The sequence below is a fragment of the Acanthaster planci genome, linkage group LG20 (genome assembly GCF_054643075.1).
Source record: "Acanthaster planci isolate LZ-2023a linkage group LG20, COTS_SCS, whole genome shotgun sequence".
NCBI classification, from domain to species: Eukaryota; Metazoa; Echinodermata; class Asteroidea; order Valvatida; family Acanthasteridae; genus Acanthaster; species Acanthaster planci.
Window position 1 is genome coordinate 8,312,456 of NC_141796.1, and position 19,791 is coordinate 8,332,246.

Below are 19,791 nucleotides of genomic sequence, written 5' to 3' on the forward strand. Positions count from 1 at the left end.
ATTTTGTATCATACTTCGGTGGGTTTCTGTTTTTGCCCTACACTGTATTTTAGACAACGGCGGCCAAATAATATTTGAAGTCTTTTTTTTTTTCCTGGACTGCCGTCTAAGTCACGTTTTCCGGGATGGTTTTGGTATCAGAAGCAGGGTGGTTACTCCCCCATCCCAGTCCACAAGCCTTGTAACACTCCGAGAGACAACACCAAAATGACCCGTGAAATTTTTGCCAAGGAGCACTCGCATATGCCCATATTTATTCTATTTCTTATAGATCTTCCTTGGATAAAGCCATAATTTGGCACTTTCAGTGATTTTAAGGATCCAGGAAATGAATTTTTCTTAGAATCACTTTTTTTGTATCTCTGTTCTCTTATTCCACGAATGAAGACTGTTTGACATCTTTTTTTTTGTTACATGAACTGAACGGTCACTTTTTCCAAACATTAAAAATTGACCAAGCATTCCTGGACAAGTGAGGGCGCTTTTGCTTTGATGCAAGTCCAGGAAGACATGGTTCAGGTTTCTTGTTCACACTTTGAACCCCAAATTTGCTATCTGGGAACATTTCTGTGAAAAGGATTTTTGCTGGACTATTGCCATATACTTACACATCAATAAATTGCCAAAGAAAATAAAATCTCTCAAAGCAGCGGTTAAAAAAAACTAGAGATTTTCTGAGCACAAATCAGTGCAACATTGAGATTCCGTGCGTTGGATGTTCTGCTCATGAATATGCAAATAGTATTAGCATAAAAGCAAAAAAGAATCAAAATATGGGTTAAAATTGGAAAACAAAAATTTTAAATGAGGTTAATTGAAACCCAAAGTTGCAATTTCAAGGGTTTTTAGTAAAATTTATAAAAATATTTCTATTTCCTGGTTCCTTAACTGGAGACGACAAAATTAAGTACAAAAATCAGCTTTAAAAGACTGCATTACACATCACTAAAATATACACAAATCGTTGATTAAATCTTTAAAATCATCACATGAAAATGAGTTGTTCTGAATATGCTTCTTTGGTTACCATGTACATGAATATAAATAAGGCACTGTACATAAGTACACTTTTGTCGAAATACTTAAGGCAGTTATTACGGTCAACCTTTACATTTATCAACAGTATCAAATAACTGTGTGTAGTCGACGTTCCCGCTATGGTGGGTCTGCATGTTGTCAGGAAACCAATGCAGCCTCGATGTATATATCTAATTCATGTCACTCATGCACCTACTTGTACATATGTACAAGGGCAAACATAAGGTATATGCACAGGATGCACACAGTTCTTAAAAAGAGAAGTTAGATTTTGTTGGTAAAAAGTCAGTTTAACTACCTGTTCCGAAAAGGCAGGAACGTGAAGCATGGTTTACGCAAAGTAGGAAAACAACACATTTCCAAAAGGTGGCAAATATTTTAACTTACTTTTCAATGTAATGGTGTGTTAGAAAGGAACACCACCAATCCTGCAGAAAAACACTGAGCACGTACAACAGAACGTTTGAGATCACGATATGAAAGTGCTTTCTGTTGGTGCTCCAAAGAGAAATTAGGCAGGCGTTTGTAGTAAATGAGTCCAGAGTCCCTTTCACAAGTGTTGCAGCAAATCAAACAGACACTTCAGGGGTGTTAATGTGACTTTTTACGGCATACCTCACGTACTGATTTACACACACTATGAAAACCATTGTTCATCAATCGTTTATGTGAAAATGCATATCTACAAGTACCTTGTTCGATTCCCATGCTCCCTCGCCTTGCACACACTTTGGTCACCAAAAATATAACGAACAGTTGGAAACAGGCAGCATGCAAACGTGACCTGTGTCCAAACAAGGAACGTATTCGCATTGAACGCCCACGCGAAACTACATGTATATACTTCAGAAAAGAAATAACTATTTGAATATATTTGAACTTAACAAATAAACAGCAAAGGCACATACTTAACATCACATTTTATGTGCCGATGAACAAACTATGTCAAAGTCATTGTTCAGATATATGTATACAAATGAACCTTGTTCAATTTCCCGCGCTCGCCTTGCAACCACTTTGGTCACAAGTACAGCTCTCGCTTGAAATTACATGCAATACGAATACGAATCTACACTGCACTAAAATGAATATTTTCATAAATTTATTTAAAAATAAAGAATGAAAGCATACATGAATTTACATCTATTCCTAATACAGACCGACCATCAGATATTCCTTGCTCCGAAAAATATTCGTTACAATATTCATGTAGACCAATCTGATTGGACGCACTATGGTGGCACCGCACCCACACGCAAAATCTGCGGCTTGACGCGCGCATACATTTGGCAATTCACGACACCCTATTGATCAAAGAGGCATTTAACGCGCACGTACCACATGTCTACCAGCAATATGGCACTGCAGTAATGGCTACTAATTCTGGTTTTCGAATTGTACTAAAGCCATTTTTTGGCACGTGTATTGTACTAGCTACATTATACACACTTTTTTGTCCACTGAAACCCTCAGGAAAAGTGAGCTTTGTAAGAAACACAGATATCTTTACGTTCAGAAAAATTAAGGTCTGTAAAACAATGACCGCGCGTCAGTACCCCCCCCCACTCTCATCAAGCCCACATGTTCTTCAACAACTACAAAATACGTTGTACCAACTTGGAGTTCCGGCAAACCTCTCTAAGCTTACGTCAAATTATGCATGTACATGTACAAGATTACAGGTTTGTTTTAATTAAATGACAAGACTAAATTCATCATGTTGAGCTACCAGGCCATCGTGGCAAGATGTCCCATGAGGCTTTATTTTGCCAGGACGACGAGGTAAATCCTGCCATTCCAAATCATTTGGAAGGCCGAATTTACATTACAATATCCATTCTTTACGGGTGAATATTTTCCACGTGCTCACTGTAAAATTCAGTCGTGAGGCACCAACAAATTAATAGGACGAGGTGAAACAATTTCAGTTTGTTTCAGTGAGAAATGCAGCAAAATTAATTTCAAAGAAACGAAAACAAAATACGAGCATGGCCATCACATCCTGCCATACTACACTTTTTCTAAAACTGTAAGACCCCAACCAGAAAACACAAGATATACAAGTAAATGTATTCTTATAATTAGACGTCTAAAAGTTCATAAGTACATTTTGCAACGAAAAAGACTTCCTTATAAGACCCAATTTAAAATTGCAAAAATCGAGTCTCATTTTGGTTTCAAGCTTCCGAGTTGGAAAAAATAAACTATTAAATTACAAAAGAGAAATGCCAAGTATAAAAGAGGGCTATTGGAAGTGTTAATATTTTTTCATCATGTACACAAACATAATGAATCATTTTTTTAAATAGTGTCTATTACATATTAAGCAGAACGATTTTTCGACTACATGTAAATTGTTCACAAGGCACTGTAAATTTAGAACAACATATTGTGTTGCTTGTCTAATAACACCTGCAGGCAAAAAGAACACAGGCTTGCCTGTTGCAGGCTACCAGGCAAGTACACGTTATATTTGGCTTCATGAATAGTCATACAAGTACACGTAATAATAATATTTAACGTTTATGCCGCGCATTTCCCAATAAAGTATGATCAAATGCGCCTTACAATTAAAAACATTAAAAGTATCGCAATTACACCTAAAATATACATCAAAATTAGACATATAAACCACATAAAATTATTCAAATGAATTCCCAAAACCATAACGATCAACGTAAATACGCATGTTCAATTATATTAAATTACATTACATACACAATTACATTCAATTACAATAATTAGCTAAATAGGAAAAAGCAAAGTAAGTACGAGTGCTTATGTTACCAGTGGGAGATAAATAAAAGGACCAAAAGCTTTGTGAAAAAGGTAGGTCTTAAGTCTATTTTTAAAGTCGTGTAAAGTTTGTTGTGAATTCCATAGTGTAGGCCCAGCAACTGAAACTCCCTATCACAAATCTTGTTCTGAAGAGGTGTAATTTTAGGCAAGGCAAGAATTTAAACGCCTTAAAAGTATATCCTGATCCAGTGTCAAACGCTGCACTTACGGTAAATCAAAAGGACTAATAATGTTAAATGTTGTTTACTAATATTTAAAAGAATATCATTTTGAACAGCAAGTGCTGGAGTTTTTTTTCATATGATCCTGAATATGATCAACTGCAGCCGTCTCAACAAGTTTAGATTATGAATGACAAATTGCTAACCGGTTTGTCATTATTAAAAACCAAATCAAGATTTGTTTTCTTCAAAACTGGCAAGATTAAGGCTTCTTTCCAGTAATCAGAATATGCATGCCTCTCTTAGCAAGTTTGGTCGGTATGGAATCAAGAGGGCAAGATTTAATAGATAGCCTTTCTGTTATTAATCTAAGATCATTAAATGAAAGTTCAGTAAACTTTGTAAAAAGTGGCACTTGAAGACTGTGACGAGCATCATATCCTACACCAGCTGGTGGGTCTATAGACATTCCATCAAGCTTCATTCTTATCTACTTTTCCCCAAAATAATTCACCAAATGATACATCCAAGCTGAAAGGATTCAAATGAGTTGGAAGAGGAACCTCCTGGTGATCACCAAACATTAATTTAGCAACCTTTAATAATTTACTCCGGGTCACCTGAATTTTCATTAATTAAATTACTCTAAAACTGTCCTTGAGCCTTGTTCGCCAGGTAAGTATGATGGTTCTTCGACTTAAAATTCCTAAAATCTAAATCAGAACGTGACGCTTTCCATTTTCTCGCTTTTTTCAGCTTTGATTTTGTAAGTGAGTTATTATACCATGGAACATTAGGTCTAGCAATCATGAAGCAGTTTGTGAGTTAATACAGACAAGCCGAAGAGCATGCACGTTCTGAGCGAGTTTGAAATTACTGGGGAACAAATGCACTCGAGCAACATTCCACACAATAAGCAAGCAGCACTTCATAGTAAATCTGGCAAATCTTGTGAAAACTATTACTGAAGTGTCACAAATCTTAACAATGGTACCATATCTATGTACTGCCTACAACTCGCTCATCAAACTGGAACTTGCTTAGCCATATTGGATCCCCATGACAAATTTGGTAAGCCCAAGCTGGATAGAGTTCACAATAGAGCTGCAAGATTCATTGCCGGCAATTACACTGGGGAATCATGTACATGTATCACAAACATTCACGCGGACCTGGAATGGAGTACACTATCTCATCTGATAATCCACAAGGACACTCATTGGCTAATACAAAGCGACATCACTAGTCATCTGTAAGAACCGAATTCAGCAAATTATAGTACCAGACATCGTGGGGTATTAAAACACGATATCATTGGTACTCTGCCGCAAGTACCAATACTCATTTTATCCATAACAATACCAGAATGGAATCCACAAAACAAGGACACAAGAAATTCCCCTAAAGTCCTCAATTTTGAGCTAAGCTGGACACAATCTAAATGTAAAAATGGTTAGAACTCATTTGAAATTTTGAATCTCGGTGTTTTGTACAAGTATATAACAGCCAGAGACGGTGACTGTGCGCGTCGGCACAGACATAGAACAGAAGCTTACGTCCAACTTCTCCTTTACTTTCATTTCATTTTGAGCTATTAAAATGTTTTCCTAAGGTGCAATGTACGTCTACTACTAGAAAAAAAACTGAACTCTTGCATCACACAAGGTATAAAGTTGAGGCAGGCGTAGCGGAAAATGGAGCTGATATGAAGCTGATACAAGAAGGATGGTCTCGTCTGACGGGGGCTAACTCATGGAGCCAAAAAGCCTGCAGCCTAGCATCATAACAAAACCACGGTTTTCAGACCTAACTGTTCAAGAGTGGGATGAGGCACAGACTGGCATATGACTACCGGTATTACCCAGGAGCATGCTTCCATCTGAAACTCCGAAAAGTGCCTTAGATAGCAGAAGTACATTTACATATGCAGTATATAACTCGGTGCAGTAAATCGCACTTGTGTATCAACGAGAGGACCTTTCGCATGAAACAGGAACTGCAACAGAAGGATAATCACATCGTAAAAGCAGCCTCGGGTAAGTGCAGGTACACAGGTGCCGAGCGCAGATGTAGCTAGGCATCAACAAGTCTTGCAAACCTGAAATCAGTGTACTACACTGTTATTTTCAAAATGATACTTTTGAAGTCTTTTGTCAACATGGTTTGATAACATGAATAAGTATTGGCCGAGTGAATCTAGCATGCGTGCCACAGGTGGTGGGCAGTTTTTACTAGAAAAACTGCCGAATATGTACTTCGAGTTCTGAGTTGAAGGGCAAACCCAATGGACGACTTTTTATCGAGTCCATCTTGTCACGATTTAAAGATGACACTGACGCTCCGAAGTTGTCAACTTGTCGCATATGATGACCACCAAAAATGATAGTTTACGACGTACATGTATAAAAAGAGTAGAGAAACTGCTACACATTTCCTTATATTCCCTTCGGGAAACAAACCTCATAATCCGACAAACATTTGACCTACTTTAAGCAGGACCAGACAGAGCAAACACCACATTAAGGAAAATACCTCAACAAAATTACTTCAATGAAGCATAAAGACCTGTCATATCTTCATTGTTGACTATCAAAGCAGTGTAATTAAGGACTTTCCAACTGCCACACCGCTAAATATTTACGATGGTTGATATTTCACTGAATATACAATGGCAAAAAAAATCAAGCCATAGAAGGTTACGTCGCTTCCGGCAACACGACATCGCGAGTCATCGATCATCGTTTTCTCTGTATTCGAAGGTTATGTTCCTACCACTATTTCCTCACCAAAAGTTATATTTACCAAATAATTCTAAACAAGTGTACGCTGAGCAGAAAAGGGTATGAGAAAACCTTTGCTTTGTCCAAACTGCCTCAGTGACACTAAATAACAAAATGAAGGACGAAACACATGTACACGTGATACAAACATGCAGCATCGGCAGCAGCCATCACAAAGTGACACATCACTAAGTGTAACCAAAAGAAGTACACTGAAAACCTGAGACACCCTCCCCCCGTTCACACAAACAGCCACACATCCAATTTTCCTGGACTTACTCGCAAACTTGGTCTCAGCATTTAGGTCTACTCCAAACAAAGTGGTCTACACCATTTTGTTTCAAGATGAATGTCCAAGCTTTCTCTGAAGCTGGTATTTGACTGGAATGAGTCAAGGCCCAAGGTACATGAACATGTACATGCACACGTACACAGGGGGTCTCGGCATCTTCTGGACGTTACACTTATGTGGGCCTTGTTTGGCATTCTGTTCTGTTACGGAAGTGCAAATGGAAGTCCAGCTATGCTCAACATGCAGAACAAAGGAACCCTTGAGTTGGAATCACGAAATTTACACCGTTGATTCCATTTGTAACACTGCATCTCCTGATCCGCCTTCCTCAAGGCCAAGCCCTGACGTGGATGGAGCACCTGTTACACCTCCTGCACGCTGCTCAACCATTTTGGACGTTAATACATCCTTTTCGTTGACGTAAAGCTCTCTAAGATTCGGAATTCGTCTCCATCCATCAAGCGTTTTTAGTATACTTGATGCCTTATCTTCGGCCAAGCAAGATACACGGAGAAACTGAAGATTGTCCATGTATTGCAGAATTCCTCGGAAGAAATTGCAGAAAGGCTCAACGGCGCCAACATGCAGAAGATGCAGTGTCTTTAACCGTCTTAACAGCGCCTCAACTTCCAAAATCTTCTGCGTCACTTCGGAAAATCCTTTGTCAGTGACTTTGCGTAGAGAAATTCTCAGGTCATCAAGGTCTTCACAAGCAAAAAGCTCTGTCACTATTTTTCCAAAAGCTCTGTCGTCCATTTCAGTATTGAGACGGAGGTCCATCTTCTTCAAACACTTGAGCTTATTAATATCGTGGGCAAGGTCTCGAATCCGCTGGGAACCAATAACCGGTCCCAGAAGAACAATCGATTCAAGATCTTCCAATCGATGGAGATTTTGAGCCAGATCTGCAGTTGCTGATGAGGAATGACATTCATCATATTGCAACTCCCCGATCTCTTGTAATCCCAAGGAGTGGATGGTATGGACGACATTTCTGTCCGACAGGTAAGAAGGGAACTCGGGCATGTACCTCTCTCGTGACTCAAGTTGTTTACGCACTGAAACTGCTGTCTCTTCTGAGTTGGAGGCTTCATTTCCACTCCTCAGGTTTCCCAAGGCGTCAGGATAAGAATACTTCAAATAGTCTTCCAGCTCTTTCCAAGGCAGTTTCTCTACACGGAACAACTGAACAGACTTCAGATTAAGTCCATACTTGTTTTTTGAGTGATACTTCAACAAGTACGCTAACAGTCTGGCCCTGTGGCTGGAAACACCAATGAAACGCAGCTGTCCAGCTGGAAAGAGCTCATTCAATTTTTTGTTTAACTGCCCTTCATATCTTCCCTCGCAGTTTATTTCAAGGCATATCTCAATCCATTTTTCCAACTGAATCTCATCCTTAAGACTACAAGGACTTTGTCTTTGTTGACTGATAATTTCAATCAAACGACTGACAATTGTACAAGCAGCATTGTAATTGTCTGACCCAGCAAAGACCAACACATGTGCCAGCATCTCAGTGTTGACATCAATTATCCCGATCCATTCTTGGGCAGATTGAGCCAAGTACTTGCCGGCACAAAATTCTGCAATGATTTCCTGACAGAATTTGACCGAACACATATCAGTGCTTGATAGCAAACAAGAATCTTCACCCTGTAAAGCCTGTCGTTTGAACTCTCTGAAAAGCCCCATTTTAAATCCCTTGGCTACAACATCTCCGTTTTCGAATGAATCAACAAGATCCTTTTTGGGAACCTCTGCTGGATTTTCCGAGCCGTTAATCATCCTGGATAGACACACTTTGCCACAACTGGTCAAAAAACGTCCCTGGTAAGAAGTGCGCATGTCTCTATTATCATAAGCCAAGACGTCACCTTCAAGTTTTCTAAACATGTCGTTTAGTTTGGTTTCGATAAGACTTCCAACAGTGGAATGAGGTCTCACACAATCAGTGTTGAAGTGTAACAAACAAAGAAAATTCAAAAAGCCTGCACAACGAACTATACTTGGGAATAAAACATGTGTATTCAAGAATTCTAAGAGAGTTGTTTCTTTTGAAATCGTTTTTAATCTACGCACAAACTTTTCTGCAAATCCATGAGTATCAGAATGGAGATCAGCTATTGCCACATGACGCAATTTATATTCTGTGCTCATAGTTCTTGCTGCAGTGAAATTTGTAGTAGTCATAACTACATGACAATCAAGGAGACCTTTGTTTTTAATACCTTCCATGACATATTTCATGTCCCTTTCATCATTACAGTCGTCAATAAGGATCAATACATTGCATAGGTGCAGGGGATAACAAATACTTCTCTTGATACCAGTGAGTTTTACAAGCACATTGTGTAAGTTGGTGTGATCAACTTGAACTACAGTATTTTGAGGAACATGATGAAATAGCCCAGATTTTCTCTCCATATGGTCTGTAAATAGTTTTGACAATAACATACTTTTACCACTGCCAGATTTACCTGAAATGACAACATGCCTACAACTGAGGTTCAAATTATCATCCTCAAATATTTCACTTTCAGACTTTAATGTGTATCTCACCAGCACACCTTCAGTGTTTACATAAACGTGTAACTCTAGAGGATGTATCTCTGGAATGTGGGGTGGGGTCTTCTCCAGCAGGGCCTCTTCAGACATGATTGATGAACCTTGTATAAGAAGACAATGTCAAACCATATTCAGTATAAACTCCTTTTAAGAGCAACTAAAAGTTAGCCTTTCGTTCAAAAGTAGAAGTAAACATTTTGTACACCTTTACTTCCACGACAGTCACCTGAGTGGAAGGGACTGTTATTCAAACTACAATCAACATGTGCATTATATCGTACATTTTTAAAAGGTACAGTATACACTGTACGTATTTAGTGAGCAGAATATCTCCGAGATATATTCATTTATTTTACTTTGATATTCTGCTTCCATTTGTACATTTTATACATAGACACAATCATTCATTATACACATTATGTTTTTTTATTGTTTCTCATTCCTTTCCTCTTTGTATTTTATTGTTTCAATTATTTATCGCCTACACTGTCATCAGTAGTGTTCAGAGCAGGCTGATAGACGGTGCATGTCAGGATCGTGGAGGTTACTTCGTTATTTGCAGCAAATGCAAGAACACTCTGTTGGAGAACAGGCAGACGTCCTTGGGGTATACCCCATTCATTTTTCTTTAACCCTAATTGCCCAAGGGTTGCTTGCCCCAGGGTTGCTTGCCCCAACCTTCCCCATTCACACAAAGTTAAATACCCATATGGGACTTTGTGCACAGAGGCTGTTGGACTTAGTTTTTCTGAGGTATGCCAAACCCAATGCAAAAGCCAGCTATTATGGGCCTACCAGACCTATCCACACTTTACTACTGTTTAATTTTGTGCGGTTGGGGAAGGTTAGGGTTGAAGGGAGGCTACAGCATTGGCTTTTGGCGTACTTTGGAGGAAAGCATACATGTACCGGTACAACTTGATATAAGAAGGATGTCTTTCAAAGCGTTTGTATCAAACGTTGCACAAGACTTGAAAGAAAAATGTCATGGAAGGACAGTTTGATTTTTTTCAGGAGTTTGGGGGAAGCTGTAACATTTCAACGTGTGGGTCACAGTGTCATCTCCCCGCCTTCCCCTGAGGGTTAACTCTCTCTTAGCTGGCCCGGTCTTTTAATATAAAATCCTACAAATGCTAACTGTAAAGCAAGATGTGGTCACAATATGATCACTTGACCATTACACCAACCACGGTCAAAATCAACGATTTACATGTACATACATGTATTATAACTTAACAGTTTATGCACTTTCTGGGAATTCCAGCAAATAAGAAAATGCGTAAGACAGCATGCATGATATGACATCCACTCGTATTTTAAAGGTTTGGTAAATGACGAAAAAGGGTCCACAGCGGTATGCCAATTCAAAGCCATCCATGTACTGGTACATGTACAAATGAAACAGCATGATTTCACTCTGCAGCAGATTAATAAGCTGCGTGCACGTGTATACAGCCAATGGTTTTCTGCGACCGCGGAAAACGGACGGAATTCGCGGATTCAACACTTTGAAACGGAATCCACTGCTTGAAATGGAAATTGCAAAATTTCCCCTTAAAAATGGATTAAAAAGTAAAGAAAACTTTCTGCAAAGGATTAAAGAATAAATGCCTACTAAACCTTTTGCAAATGCTTTCTTTTAATGAACTGGAAACGTGCTAAATTGCACCACTCCACCACATGGTTGGGTCATCCCCGCCGTGACAGTGCGGACACTTGGAAGTGCGTGAGCCCCATGACTGTACCGGCAGCCGGCTCGATACAGTGTAGCGACGCGGTACGGTACATTGTATACAATACACACTGTACATGGACACACATTGGCCGTTCACACGAACACCGTACAAGCAATGAAATCAAGGCGCAAACAAGTTCTTACTCACACATAATGACTACTGCTACTGGGAATTTAGCCTGTGAATCCGCATGGACGCCTTGAGACAAGGCTAGTACCGCATGGCGAACGATGAAACCGCGGCAGCAAAATGGAAGACTTATTACATATTTCTTGAATTAGACGAAACTTGGTAAGCTTGGTGCACCATACATGTAGCTGAATGGGCTCTCGGAAGTGTTCAATAAAGAGTGAAGTTTTCAGTCATAAACATACATTTTTAGGCTCAGTGAATGTTAACTTTCTGATCTGTCGCACAACTGCCAAATAAAATGGCGGGTTGATGTCCAACATTAGCATATTGTGATCAACGACTGTTACATGCAAGACCTACATGTACTCTGTGACTTCAGTGTACATGTGCTGTACATGTATGTAAGCTGATTTCATACACGAGGAGTAGCACATGAATTGTCGATTGAATCGCAGCAAGTTTTTGCCGATTGCGTGTTGGTGTGAAACTAAGGGGTGGATTGTGCAGTATTTCTTGTCTAATTTTTTTTAATTCTCACTACAGAAATTTTACAAAAGTGACAAAAATTGCAGAGTATTTCCACACAACATTTTTTTTTGGGGGGGGCGGGCGATGTTGTTGAGCAAATGGTTTCCATGCATAGTTTGAAACTTGCTCTCCAATTTTCATGCTTACAAAGGTATGAAACGGATTTTGAATTTCTGAAGCAGAATTCGGGATTTGACAAAACGGAAAATTCTCATTTTTGAAACGGAAAATCATTGGCTCTACTTCCACTATGGGAACACCGGTAAATGTAGTAGAGACTACAGAAGCAGGGATAGATATCTAAAATCTGCTGGTAAGCAGTATTTCTGATGAGGTTTCGAATTATTTTATATATGCACAAGTATTGGTAGGCCATTCTATAAAGTGTTATTACATTTGACATTTGTTTTTAGAAGTTTAGAGCACATTCTTTCAATATCAAAGAGTAATTAAGAAATTGTGCCAAATACCTGCCACACAAATAAACACAGTTTGAATTAAATCTTAACATTTCCAGGTCAAAGTGCACAGGTCAGGTTTAACAGGGACACAATGCCAAATGTGACCTGATATGTGAAAATGAGTCAGATGTTGCAAAACTGAAGTTTTGAGTTAACTACATCAACGAAAAGGGAATGAACTATGTGGTGATCATTTGGGTATATCATGGACCTGTAGGATATCCGTGTTGTATTGCTGTCCTTGTTTCATTCTGTACACTTTTTCCTAACCTTGAATTGTCTTAATGGAGAAAAAGGGATTTGAAAAATAACACATGTACTGCAACTAACCCAGAAACACACTAAAAATCGTGATGCTGTCAATTGTTTTACAAGAATAGTTAACAAATTTTGTGAGTCATTTGAACTTTTTTTAAACTTTAAAGCAACCAAAATAAAACAAAACCACAAAATCCAAACTCTGATTAAATTTTCACTCTATCCACTCAAAACAGCCAAAGCTTCCATTCCAACTTTGCGACATCCGACTCATTTTCACAGAGTGGGTCACAAATGTCATACTACTGGATCCCAAATTTATAGAATGACTACTGCAAGTGGTACTGAGCTCACATACATGTATAAGAATCTGAAATACACATATAAACGTACCTATTTCAGTGGTGCGGCCATAATTAAAATCTTGTTGACTTCTTTTGAAGCACCCTTTTCTGCGTGAGTACATGTACCACACTAGTGCACCAAGGAAAAGTATGATGAATACGAGACACCATCCAAGTGTGCCGAGCCATGTTAAGGAGGAGCCATCATCTCCTTCATTCATTTCTAATTCAACGAAAGATAAAATGATACAAATAAAATTGAGGTTTGAATGGGGTCTCTCCTTAACAGAGTATTCGGCAATTGATATATCGTAAATCCACTACAGTGTTTGACAGATCAGTTTTTCCTGTAAGCAATTACATTCGGTTTTCCTTCAAAACTAGACAACTTGAAACTTTGATTTCCTTGAAGTCAGACTGCATAAACGTCAAGAAAGGACATTATGTACGTGAGTACCTCCAAAACTCGAAAGGCTTGCATTGAAGCTCTACCTAAACAGTCGCACAACAGTATTGGAAAAACTTTAACTTTGGTCTTTTAAGAGTACACCTTTAATGGCACGTGACCTGTCACCTGATGAAGGCATCATCACATGAGGGCAATGTTGAAAAGCCAACAATCAAACCCAAAAAACTACTTTTCTGTAAAAGCCAATGAAGCTGGGATCAAATCAGAGAATAGAGGGGACCCGTTCTATGAGAATGAGTCTCAAGTGGCTTTTGAGTTACCAAGTATCTTGGCACCATGGAAATCAATGGGAACCCTGAACACTTTTCACCCAAGCAATGTCACTTGTCATCAAAATGCTTCATATACCAAAACTCAAGCAAAATTGGTGAAGAAAATGGCACTGTGACTCTTTCATAAATGGGTCACACAGATGGTGCAGAGGCTTTGCATGTTTGCCATCTTACAGGGCAATTCAATTGTATTGTTTCAATAACAAACCTCCTTGGTGCATACACTGTGGAAGAAAGCACCAATGCAAGATAGCAGCAATGCAAACCCTCTACAGATAACCACTTAATGGAAAAGGTGTTAAGCAATGGGGAATCCATTGCTAAGCATCTCCTCTTTCAATGGTAGCTTTACGCACAATTCTATGGTTGTCATGTTATGAATAGGTTTACTCACGGATGCATTTGGGCGCCGGAAAGGACCATTCACCATTTTCTTGGCAGACACTGAAGTTGGAACCTTCTCTTTCGTAGCCATCATGACAGTCAAAAGACACTTCAGCACCTGGCATGAAGCTAGAGGGTCCTCGTCGGGTGCCTCCTTCGGGTATTCCCGGGTTGGGGCATTCAACTGGAAACAGATTTGGGGCAATTGGAAACCCACACAATTTCAAAACAATAATTAGGGATTAGCCAAATTACCTAAAAAAAATTGATCATGCCCATTGAGGCCTGATTATGCATGGTCATTACATGTGCAAATGGAGACATTACAAATGTTTGGCAGCTCTCAAGTGTGCAGTGGTAAAATCAAAGACGCCTCTTAAATCACAAGGCAGTTTTAGAAAGAAGGCTGGAAACGTGCGAAACATCCGTCATAAAAAACCCTCAATCACTTCAGGAACATTTCCCTCTAGATCATACACTTGTTGGAAAAATGATGCCTAAGAAAACAACAGGTGGCAAAATGGATAAACAGACCGGTAAGGCATAAACAGCACAATTAACTTGCACATTGATGGCTAAGTAAATTTACAGGAAAAAGCAAATATCAAATCTCATGAAGAGTTTATAGGCCTTTTTACACTAGACAATCTCAGGGTTGAAGCAAGGTTGAAAACGGGCGGCGATTCACACTTGAAAATTTCAACCCTGCGCCAACCCCGACATTGACTTTAACCTGGGTTGAACTCAACCCTGCTCGGGACCAGGGTTGAGATTTTCACCCCCGGGTAGAAAATTGTTTGTGCTCATGTACGGGTTGAACTCAACCCGATGAGCCCAATTCACACAAAGCAAGTGTGAAACGATGCTGGGTTGAATGCAGGGTTGAAAATCCAATTTTCAACCCAGGGCGGCCATGACCTCACCCAGGGTTGAGTTCAACCTGGGTTGAGAGGATGCAGTGTGAAAAGGCCTTATGAAAGATCAGAATTTATACAAAGTGATATCAGCACTGGAAAAATGAGAATTAAAAGGCAGCTCCATCATTTTTGAGAGACATACCAAACACATTGATGACTCCAATCTTAGTTCCAGAATCAGCAGAAGTAAGGTTGCAGGTGTACTGTCCAACATGGCTACTGTTGGCGGATGAGATTACCAGGCCAAAACTACCAGCCAGATTGTACAAGGAATCCAACTCAGGGTCATCGCTGGACAAGTTGTAAGTAACAAGAGGTTGTTCACTTGACTCATGAAACCACTGGGCGTTACACATTGCATCACCAGGTGTCCAACTGGTGCAAGGAAGGACTTGCTTCGATCCCCTCTTCAGATAGAAGGTCGAGGTTGTCGAGTTCCTGAAAGCAGTGCTGGACTTTTGATCTGAGTGCGCACAACACAATTTAGCCAAAGAAGATGTTATATGCACACGTACTATACATGTACTACAAACATTGTGTACATCTGTACGTTACACACGAATAACGTTGAACACAGTAAATTATAGACCTGTGAAAGCTGGGAGGAGTGAAATCTACACTTTTAACTGAACTTTCTTATAGCCTTAACTGTCCTCAACTGGTCAATATGTCCAAGTGCTGACAGATTGAGGATTTTAATAACAGAAAACATGACCCCTCTTCATGAAATCAAGCAAAGGTGAATGAGAAATGAAGAATCAGATAAATTCCTAACACAAAAGACCACGTCGCGCCAGCCAAGGTTCCTTGTATGTTGCCATGTACCTTTTCAAGAGGATAGTGAGAAATGTATGTGTAACAAAGTTCAAACCACAAGATGATTCATATTTTCAGGCTGCGATTTGTAAAGTTTGTTTTCAATATCGGAAATCCCTAAATTAACATCTGCTAGTTACATGTAACATATAAAACAAACTCAATTTGATTCCTTGCTTTGAACAATTACCTTCTGAGATATAAACCTCGGTGGAAGAGCTGCTGAGCATGCCATTCGACTGGAATATGTGACACCAAAATGTCACCCAGTTCTCCTGGAAACTTTCCAGCGAGTTGACGGTAAGTGAAGCGTCGCTGTCGATGCTGAAATCAGCACCGTAGTTGAAAAACAGGTGGTACCGCCATGCTTGAAGAATCTTGCGGCAATGATTTCTGTGTCGGTAGTGATGCCCTCTCCAACTGACCAATACACCACGTCTGCTGGTGCCTCTGGGGTCTGAGGTGCACGACATGGCACCTTGTGTCTGTGTCCTCGCTGGAGATTGGCAGGCCTTGACCTGTCACCGATTCTTGGTGGAAAGGAGTTATCTGAATATGAACAGAGCAAATGTAACATCACTGAAGTCTCCAAAGAAAGTTGTTGAAAATCCATTCCGTACATGTACATTTAGCACACACTTCATGCAGGTTGAGTGTGTTGATGGTGAGAAACAGAAACACACGGGGTTTCATTGAGTGGCTAAAGTTTTTGTCACAAATTCAAAAGGTCATCAAGCCACTTTCTCAACAATTCAAAGGCATGAATGAATGCCTTTGAAGTAGCCTTCACAAAAATTCCTTTTGGGATCTATACACGTACATGTATGTAATGTTTCATGTTTGACACGCGACTTGAGTACATGTACATGTGTCAAGGTTTAAGATCACACACACGCGCGACTCAATCACTCAGGAGAAAAACAAATCTTTTTCAATGCTTACCTAAGACTTGTACTCTGATTTCCTTTACTCTCTCCTCGTACGTTTCCAGGATGACTTGGCAAAGAAATGCGGCATTGTCTCTTTCCTCAATTCCTTTGATAACAAGGGCAAAGTCAGGTGAAAATTCATATCTGTCACTTTCCGGGTAAATGTCTTTATCTTGGTAGGATATGAGTACCTCTTTTGCCGGGTCAGCGATGCTGTTACCTCGGTACCACACAACTGAAAGGAGAGATGAGGGACTTTCCTCCGGTCGACGAGACAAGCAGGGCAGTTTGTGCACAAGGCCAAGCTGAACACTGGCACTCTCATTAGCAAGGCCGAATGCATCTTGCGTAGTATTACCTGAATGTACAATTTAAAACAAAGGAAATAAATTGAATCCATGCAAAGGGATCAAAGAATATTAAAGTGCTGTAAATCAACAAACAGGTTGAAATTTCAAAAGACCACAAAACCTTAAGTTTAGTTAAACATTACTTTGCAAAGAGATCAGTGAATCAGAGAGCTAAGAAACTGTTGGTCATGCCACAATTCCAACGCATTGCACATAATACACGAATGATGTGTCAACAAACTCAAATGATATTAATTTATTGACTTTGGTTTAATATTAAGGCAGTACAGTTATTCAACAAGCAAATAAGACCAGGACCCCCCAAAACAAAAAACTACATGTAGTGTAAAGTTTGGAGCTTCCGTGCCAAGTCTTTCTTGTCCATGTGTCTACTGTTACAAAGGCCTTTTCATTCATTCGTTCAATGGACATTTATTCTGACAGTGCACGTATGAGGCATTGAAGTTAGATGCGCGCTTACAATTAATGAAGGATAACGAAAATAATACAAACAGTAGTAACTAAGATGACATTTGCACTACCGAGGCATAGTCAAACGCCAAGGGCTTGTACTGAAATGCCTTGAAAACAGACAACAAATCACAGGATCAACGGACAGACAAGAAATGGAAAGATGACAGACGGAAAGACGGAAGTAATTTGTACAAGGCAATAACGTGAGCTACAAAACAAAAAAAGTATATACAAGTTATGGAATTGAGAGAAAAACTATGCTAAGTAACTAGAGAGAAAATCATTTTAGTATGACGTTTTGAAATGGCCTGCAGACGATTGTGTTTTCAAGGTCGTGCTGATACCGTTCCAAAGTCATGACCCCTGAAATCGTAAAGTATCATTCATCGAATAGGATGTGCAAATGTATGGACGATACAGGTTGTTGCGAGACCGTGTACAATAGTCATGGACACCGCGGACAGGGGTAAAGAAAGAAGAAAAGGCATTTGGAAGAAGATCGTCTGTATATTTGAACATAGAAATGCTAGTTTCAAGTTTGTTAATATCAGAGTCCGGACGAGGCTGGTGTTAGAATAGATTATTGTAGTATCATCTGCAAAACCATCAAACAGCCCGTCCTCTCACGCTATAGAATTCTAGTTTAGAGAGAATAAGGCTGTGATTTATTGTGTCAAATGCTTTTGAGAGATCAATGAAAATTCGTGCTGTGAAGAGTTTATTGGATAAAGAGTTAGAAATGAGATCCATCGACTGAATGCGAGCCATGTTGATAGATTGTATTGGGTGGAAACCAAACTGATGTTCAAAGAGGAAACTTAACTTAGAGATAAAAGCAGACAGTCTGTTATAGACAAGTCGCTCCAGAATTTTTGATAAACAGGGAAGAACAGAAATACAGTATGAATATTACTAGTATCACCACTTTTAAATACATGTTGGTATGACTCTGGCAACCTTGAGACTGAGGGGAACAGAACCAGTTTGAAGAGTAAGATTGAAGATGTGAGTGAAAGGACGGGATATAAGTGGGAACAACATATTTGACTAGAGAAACATGAATGTCATCGAAACCACAACTGGTACTGCTTTTTAGAGGTTTCACTGCGTCAATGATTTCGATAGGATCTCTGGGGTTAAGGAAGAAACTAGCAGAGTTAGAAGTATGAAGCTAATCAGAAAAATGCTTATTCATAGGATTTATTTCGCTTGCAAGCGAAGGACCAACATTGCTAAAATAGGAACTGAAGGAATCAGCAATGTCTGCCGGATTAGTGAAGACTTGTTGGCCATCAGTGCAACAGTTTCGGATGTTTGCTTTAGCATCCTTCCCAAGAATATTGTTTATTTGTCGCCAAGTATTTTTTACATGTATTCTTACCAGACGCTGATGGACATGCATGTACGTCATGTAGGCTGCATCCAGACAGAACGATGCACATAAGTTTCAGTATTCCTGTCACAATGATGACTGCATGCACTAATTTCATTGTTCCTGGACCACACTCTTAAAAATAAGAACATGCACACCAATCCATAAAAACTAGTGAAATTATTGATTGGGGATTAAACAGGTACACATACAGTATAGCCATACAGACTTAAAGGAACCCGTGATAGAAAATATTTTATAAATTTGACGAAAAACCCTTGAAATTGCATCAAAAGGTTTCAATTAACCTTACTTGTTTTGCAGACTTTAGTTGATGCAGTAACTTTGTAATTCTTCCGTTGAAGAAGTTGGGTCCAAACAGGAAAGTGTTTCTTGTTCCTGCAGATGTGGAACTTTAATACCTTTACATGTTCCTTGATCACATACCTACATGTGAACAAAATGATAAACAATACCATTGACTTTAATTGGGATGCAGACACATGACAAAGGCAATATTAAAAACATGTTCAGCGTCCTATCTTTTCAACAAAAAGGAAGGAGGAGGCCCTTTTTTTTACAGGCCACCCACACCCAATGTGCAATTATGACCAGTTGATTTTTGTTAAATCTTACCGCCATTTTAACTGTGTAAATAGACAGAGGCCGAAATGATGTCACTGTGCGCAAACAGAGAGAGAGAGGAACCCA

At 39.4% G+C, this 19,791-nt stretch overlaps 1 protein-coding gene across 5 annotated transcripts; it reads right to left on the reverse strand.

The window, feature by feature from the left end:
* Positions 1-217: 217 nt before the first annotated feature.
* On the reverse strand, positions 218-19,566 carry LOC147795887 (uncharacterized). 5 transcript variants are annotated; one of them, XR_015423476.1, is made up of 8 exons: positions 19,394-19,545; positions 19,078-19,215; positions 16,898-17,242; positions 16,146-16,504; positions 15,282-15,602; positions 14,233-14,406; positions 13,147-13,320; positions 218-9,739 (listed from the first exon to the last, which is right to left on the reverse strand). XR_015423476.1 is itself a non-coding variant. In XM_087130506.1 (8 exons), exons 1-4 carry the CDS (start codon positions 19,557-19,559, stop codon positions 16,218-16,220), a joined length of 924 nt encoding a protein of 307 aa, XP_086986632.1. In that variant the 5' UTR covers positions 19,560-19,566; the 3' UTR covers positions 218-9,739; positions 13,147-13,320; positions 14,233-14,406; positions 15,282-15,602; positions 16,146-16,217. The 5 variants fall into 5 exon arrangements, 4 of the variants coding, with proteins under 4 accessions (XP_086986632.1, XP_086986633.1, XP_086986634.1 ...); XM_087130506.1 differs by having other exon boundaries at positions 19,090-19,215; positions 19,394-19,566; XM_087130507.1 differs by lacking the exon at positions 19,394-19,545 and having other exon boundaries at positions 19,090-19,334.
* Positions 19,567-19,791: the final 225 nt, after the last annotated feature.

Coding starts and splice junctions, on each gene's coding strand:
- LOC147795887 (XM_087130505.1), bottom strand. CDS start 16,428: ATGTCGTGCACCTCAGACCCCAGAGGCACCAGCAGACGTGGTGTATTG. Junction 15,603..16,145: donor CGAGGTTTATATCTCAGAAG/GTAATTGTTCAA, acceptor GTGCGCACTCAG/ATCAAAAGTCCAGCACTGCT. Junction 13,321..14,232: donor TCCGGCGCCCAAATGCATCC/GTGAGTAAACCT, acceptor TCGTTGAATTAG/AAATGAATGAAGGAGATGAT.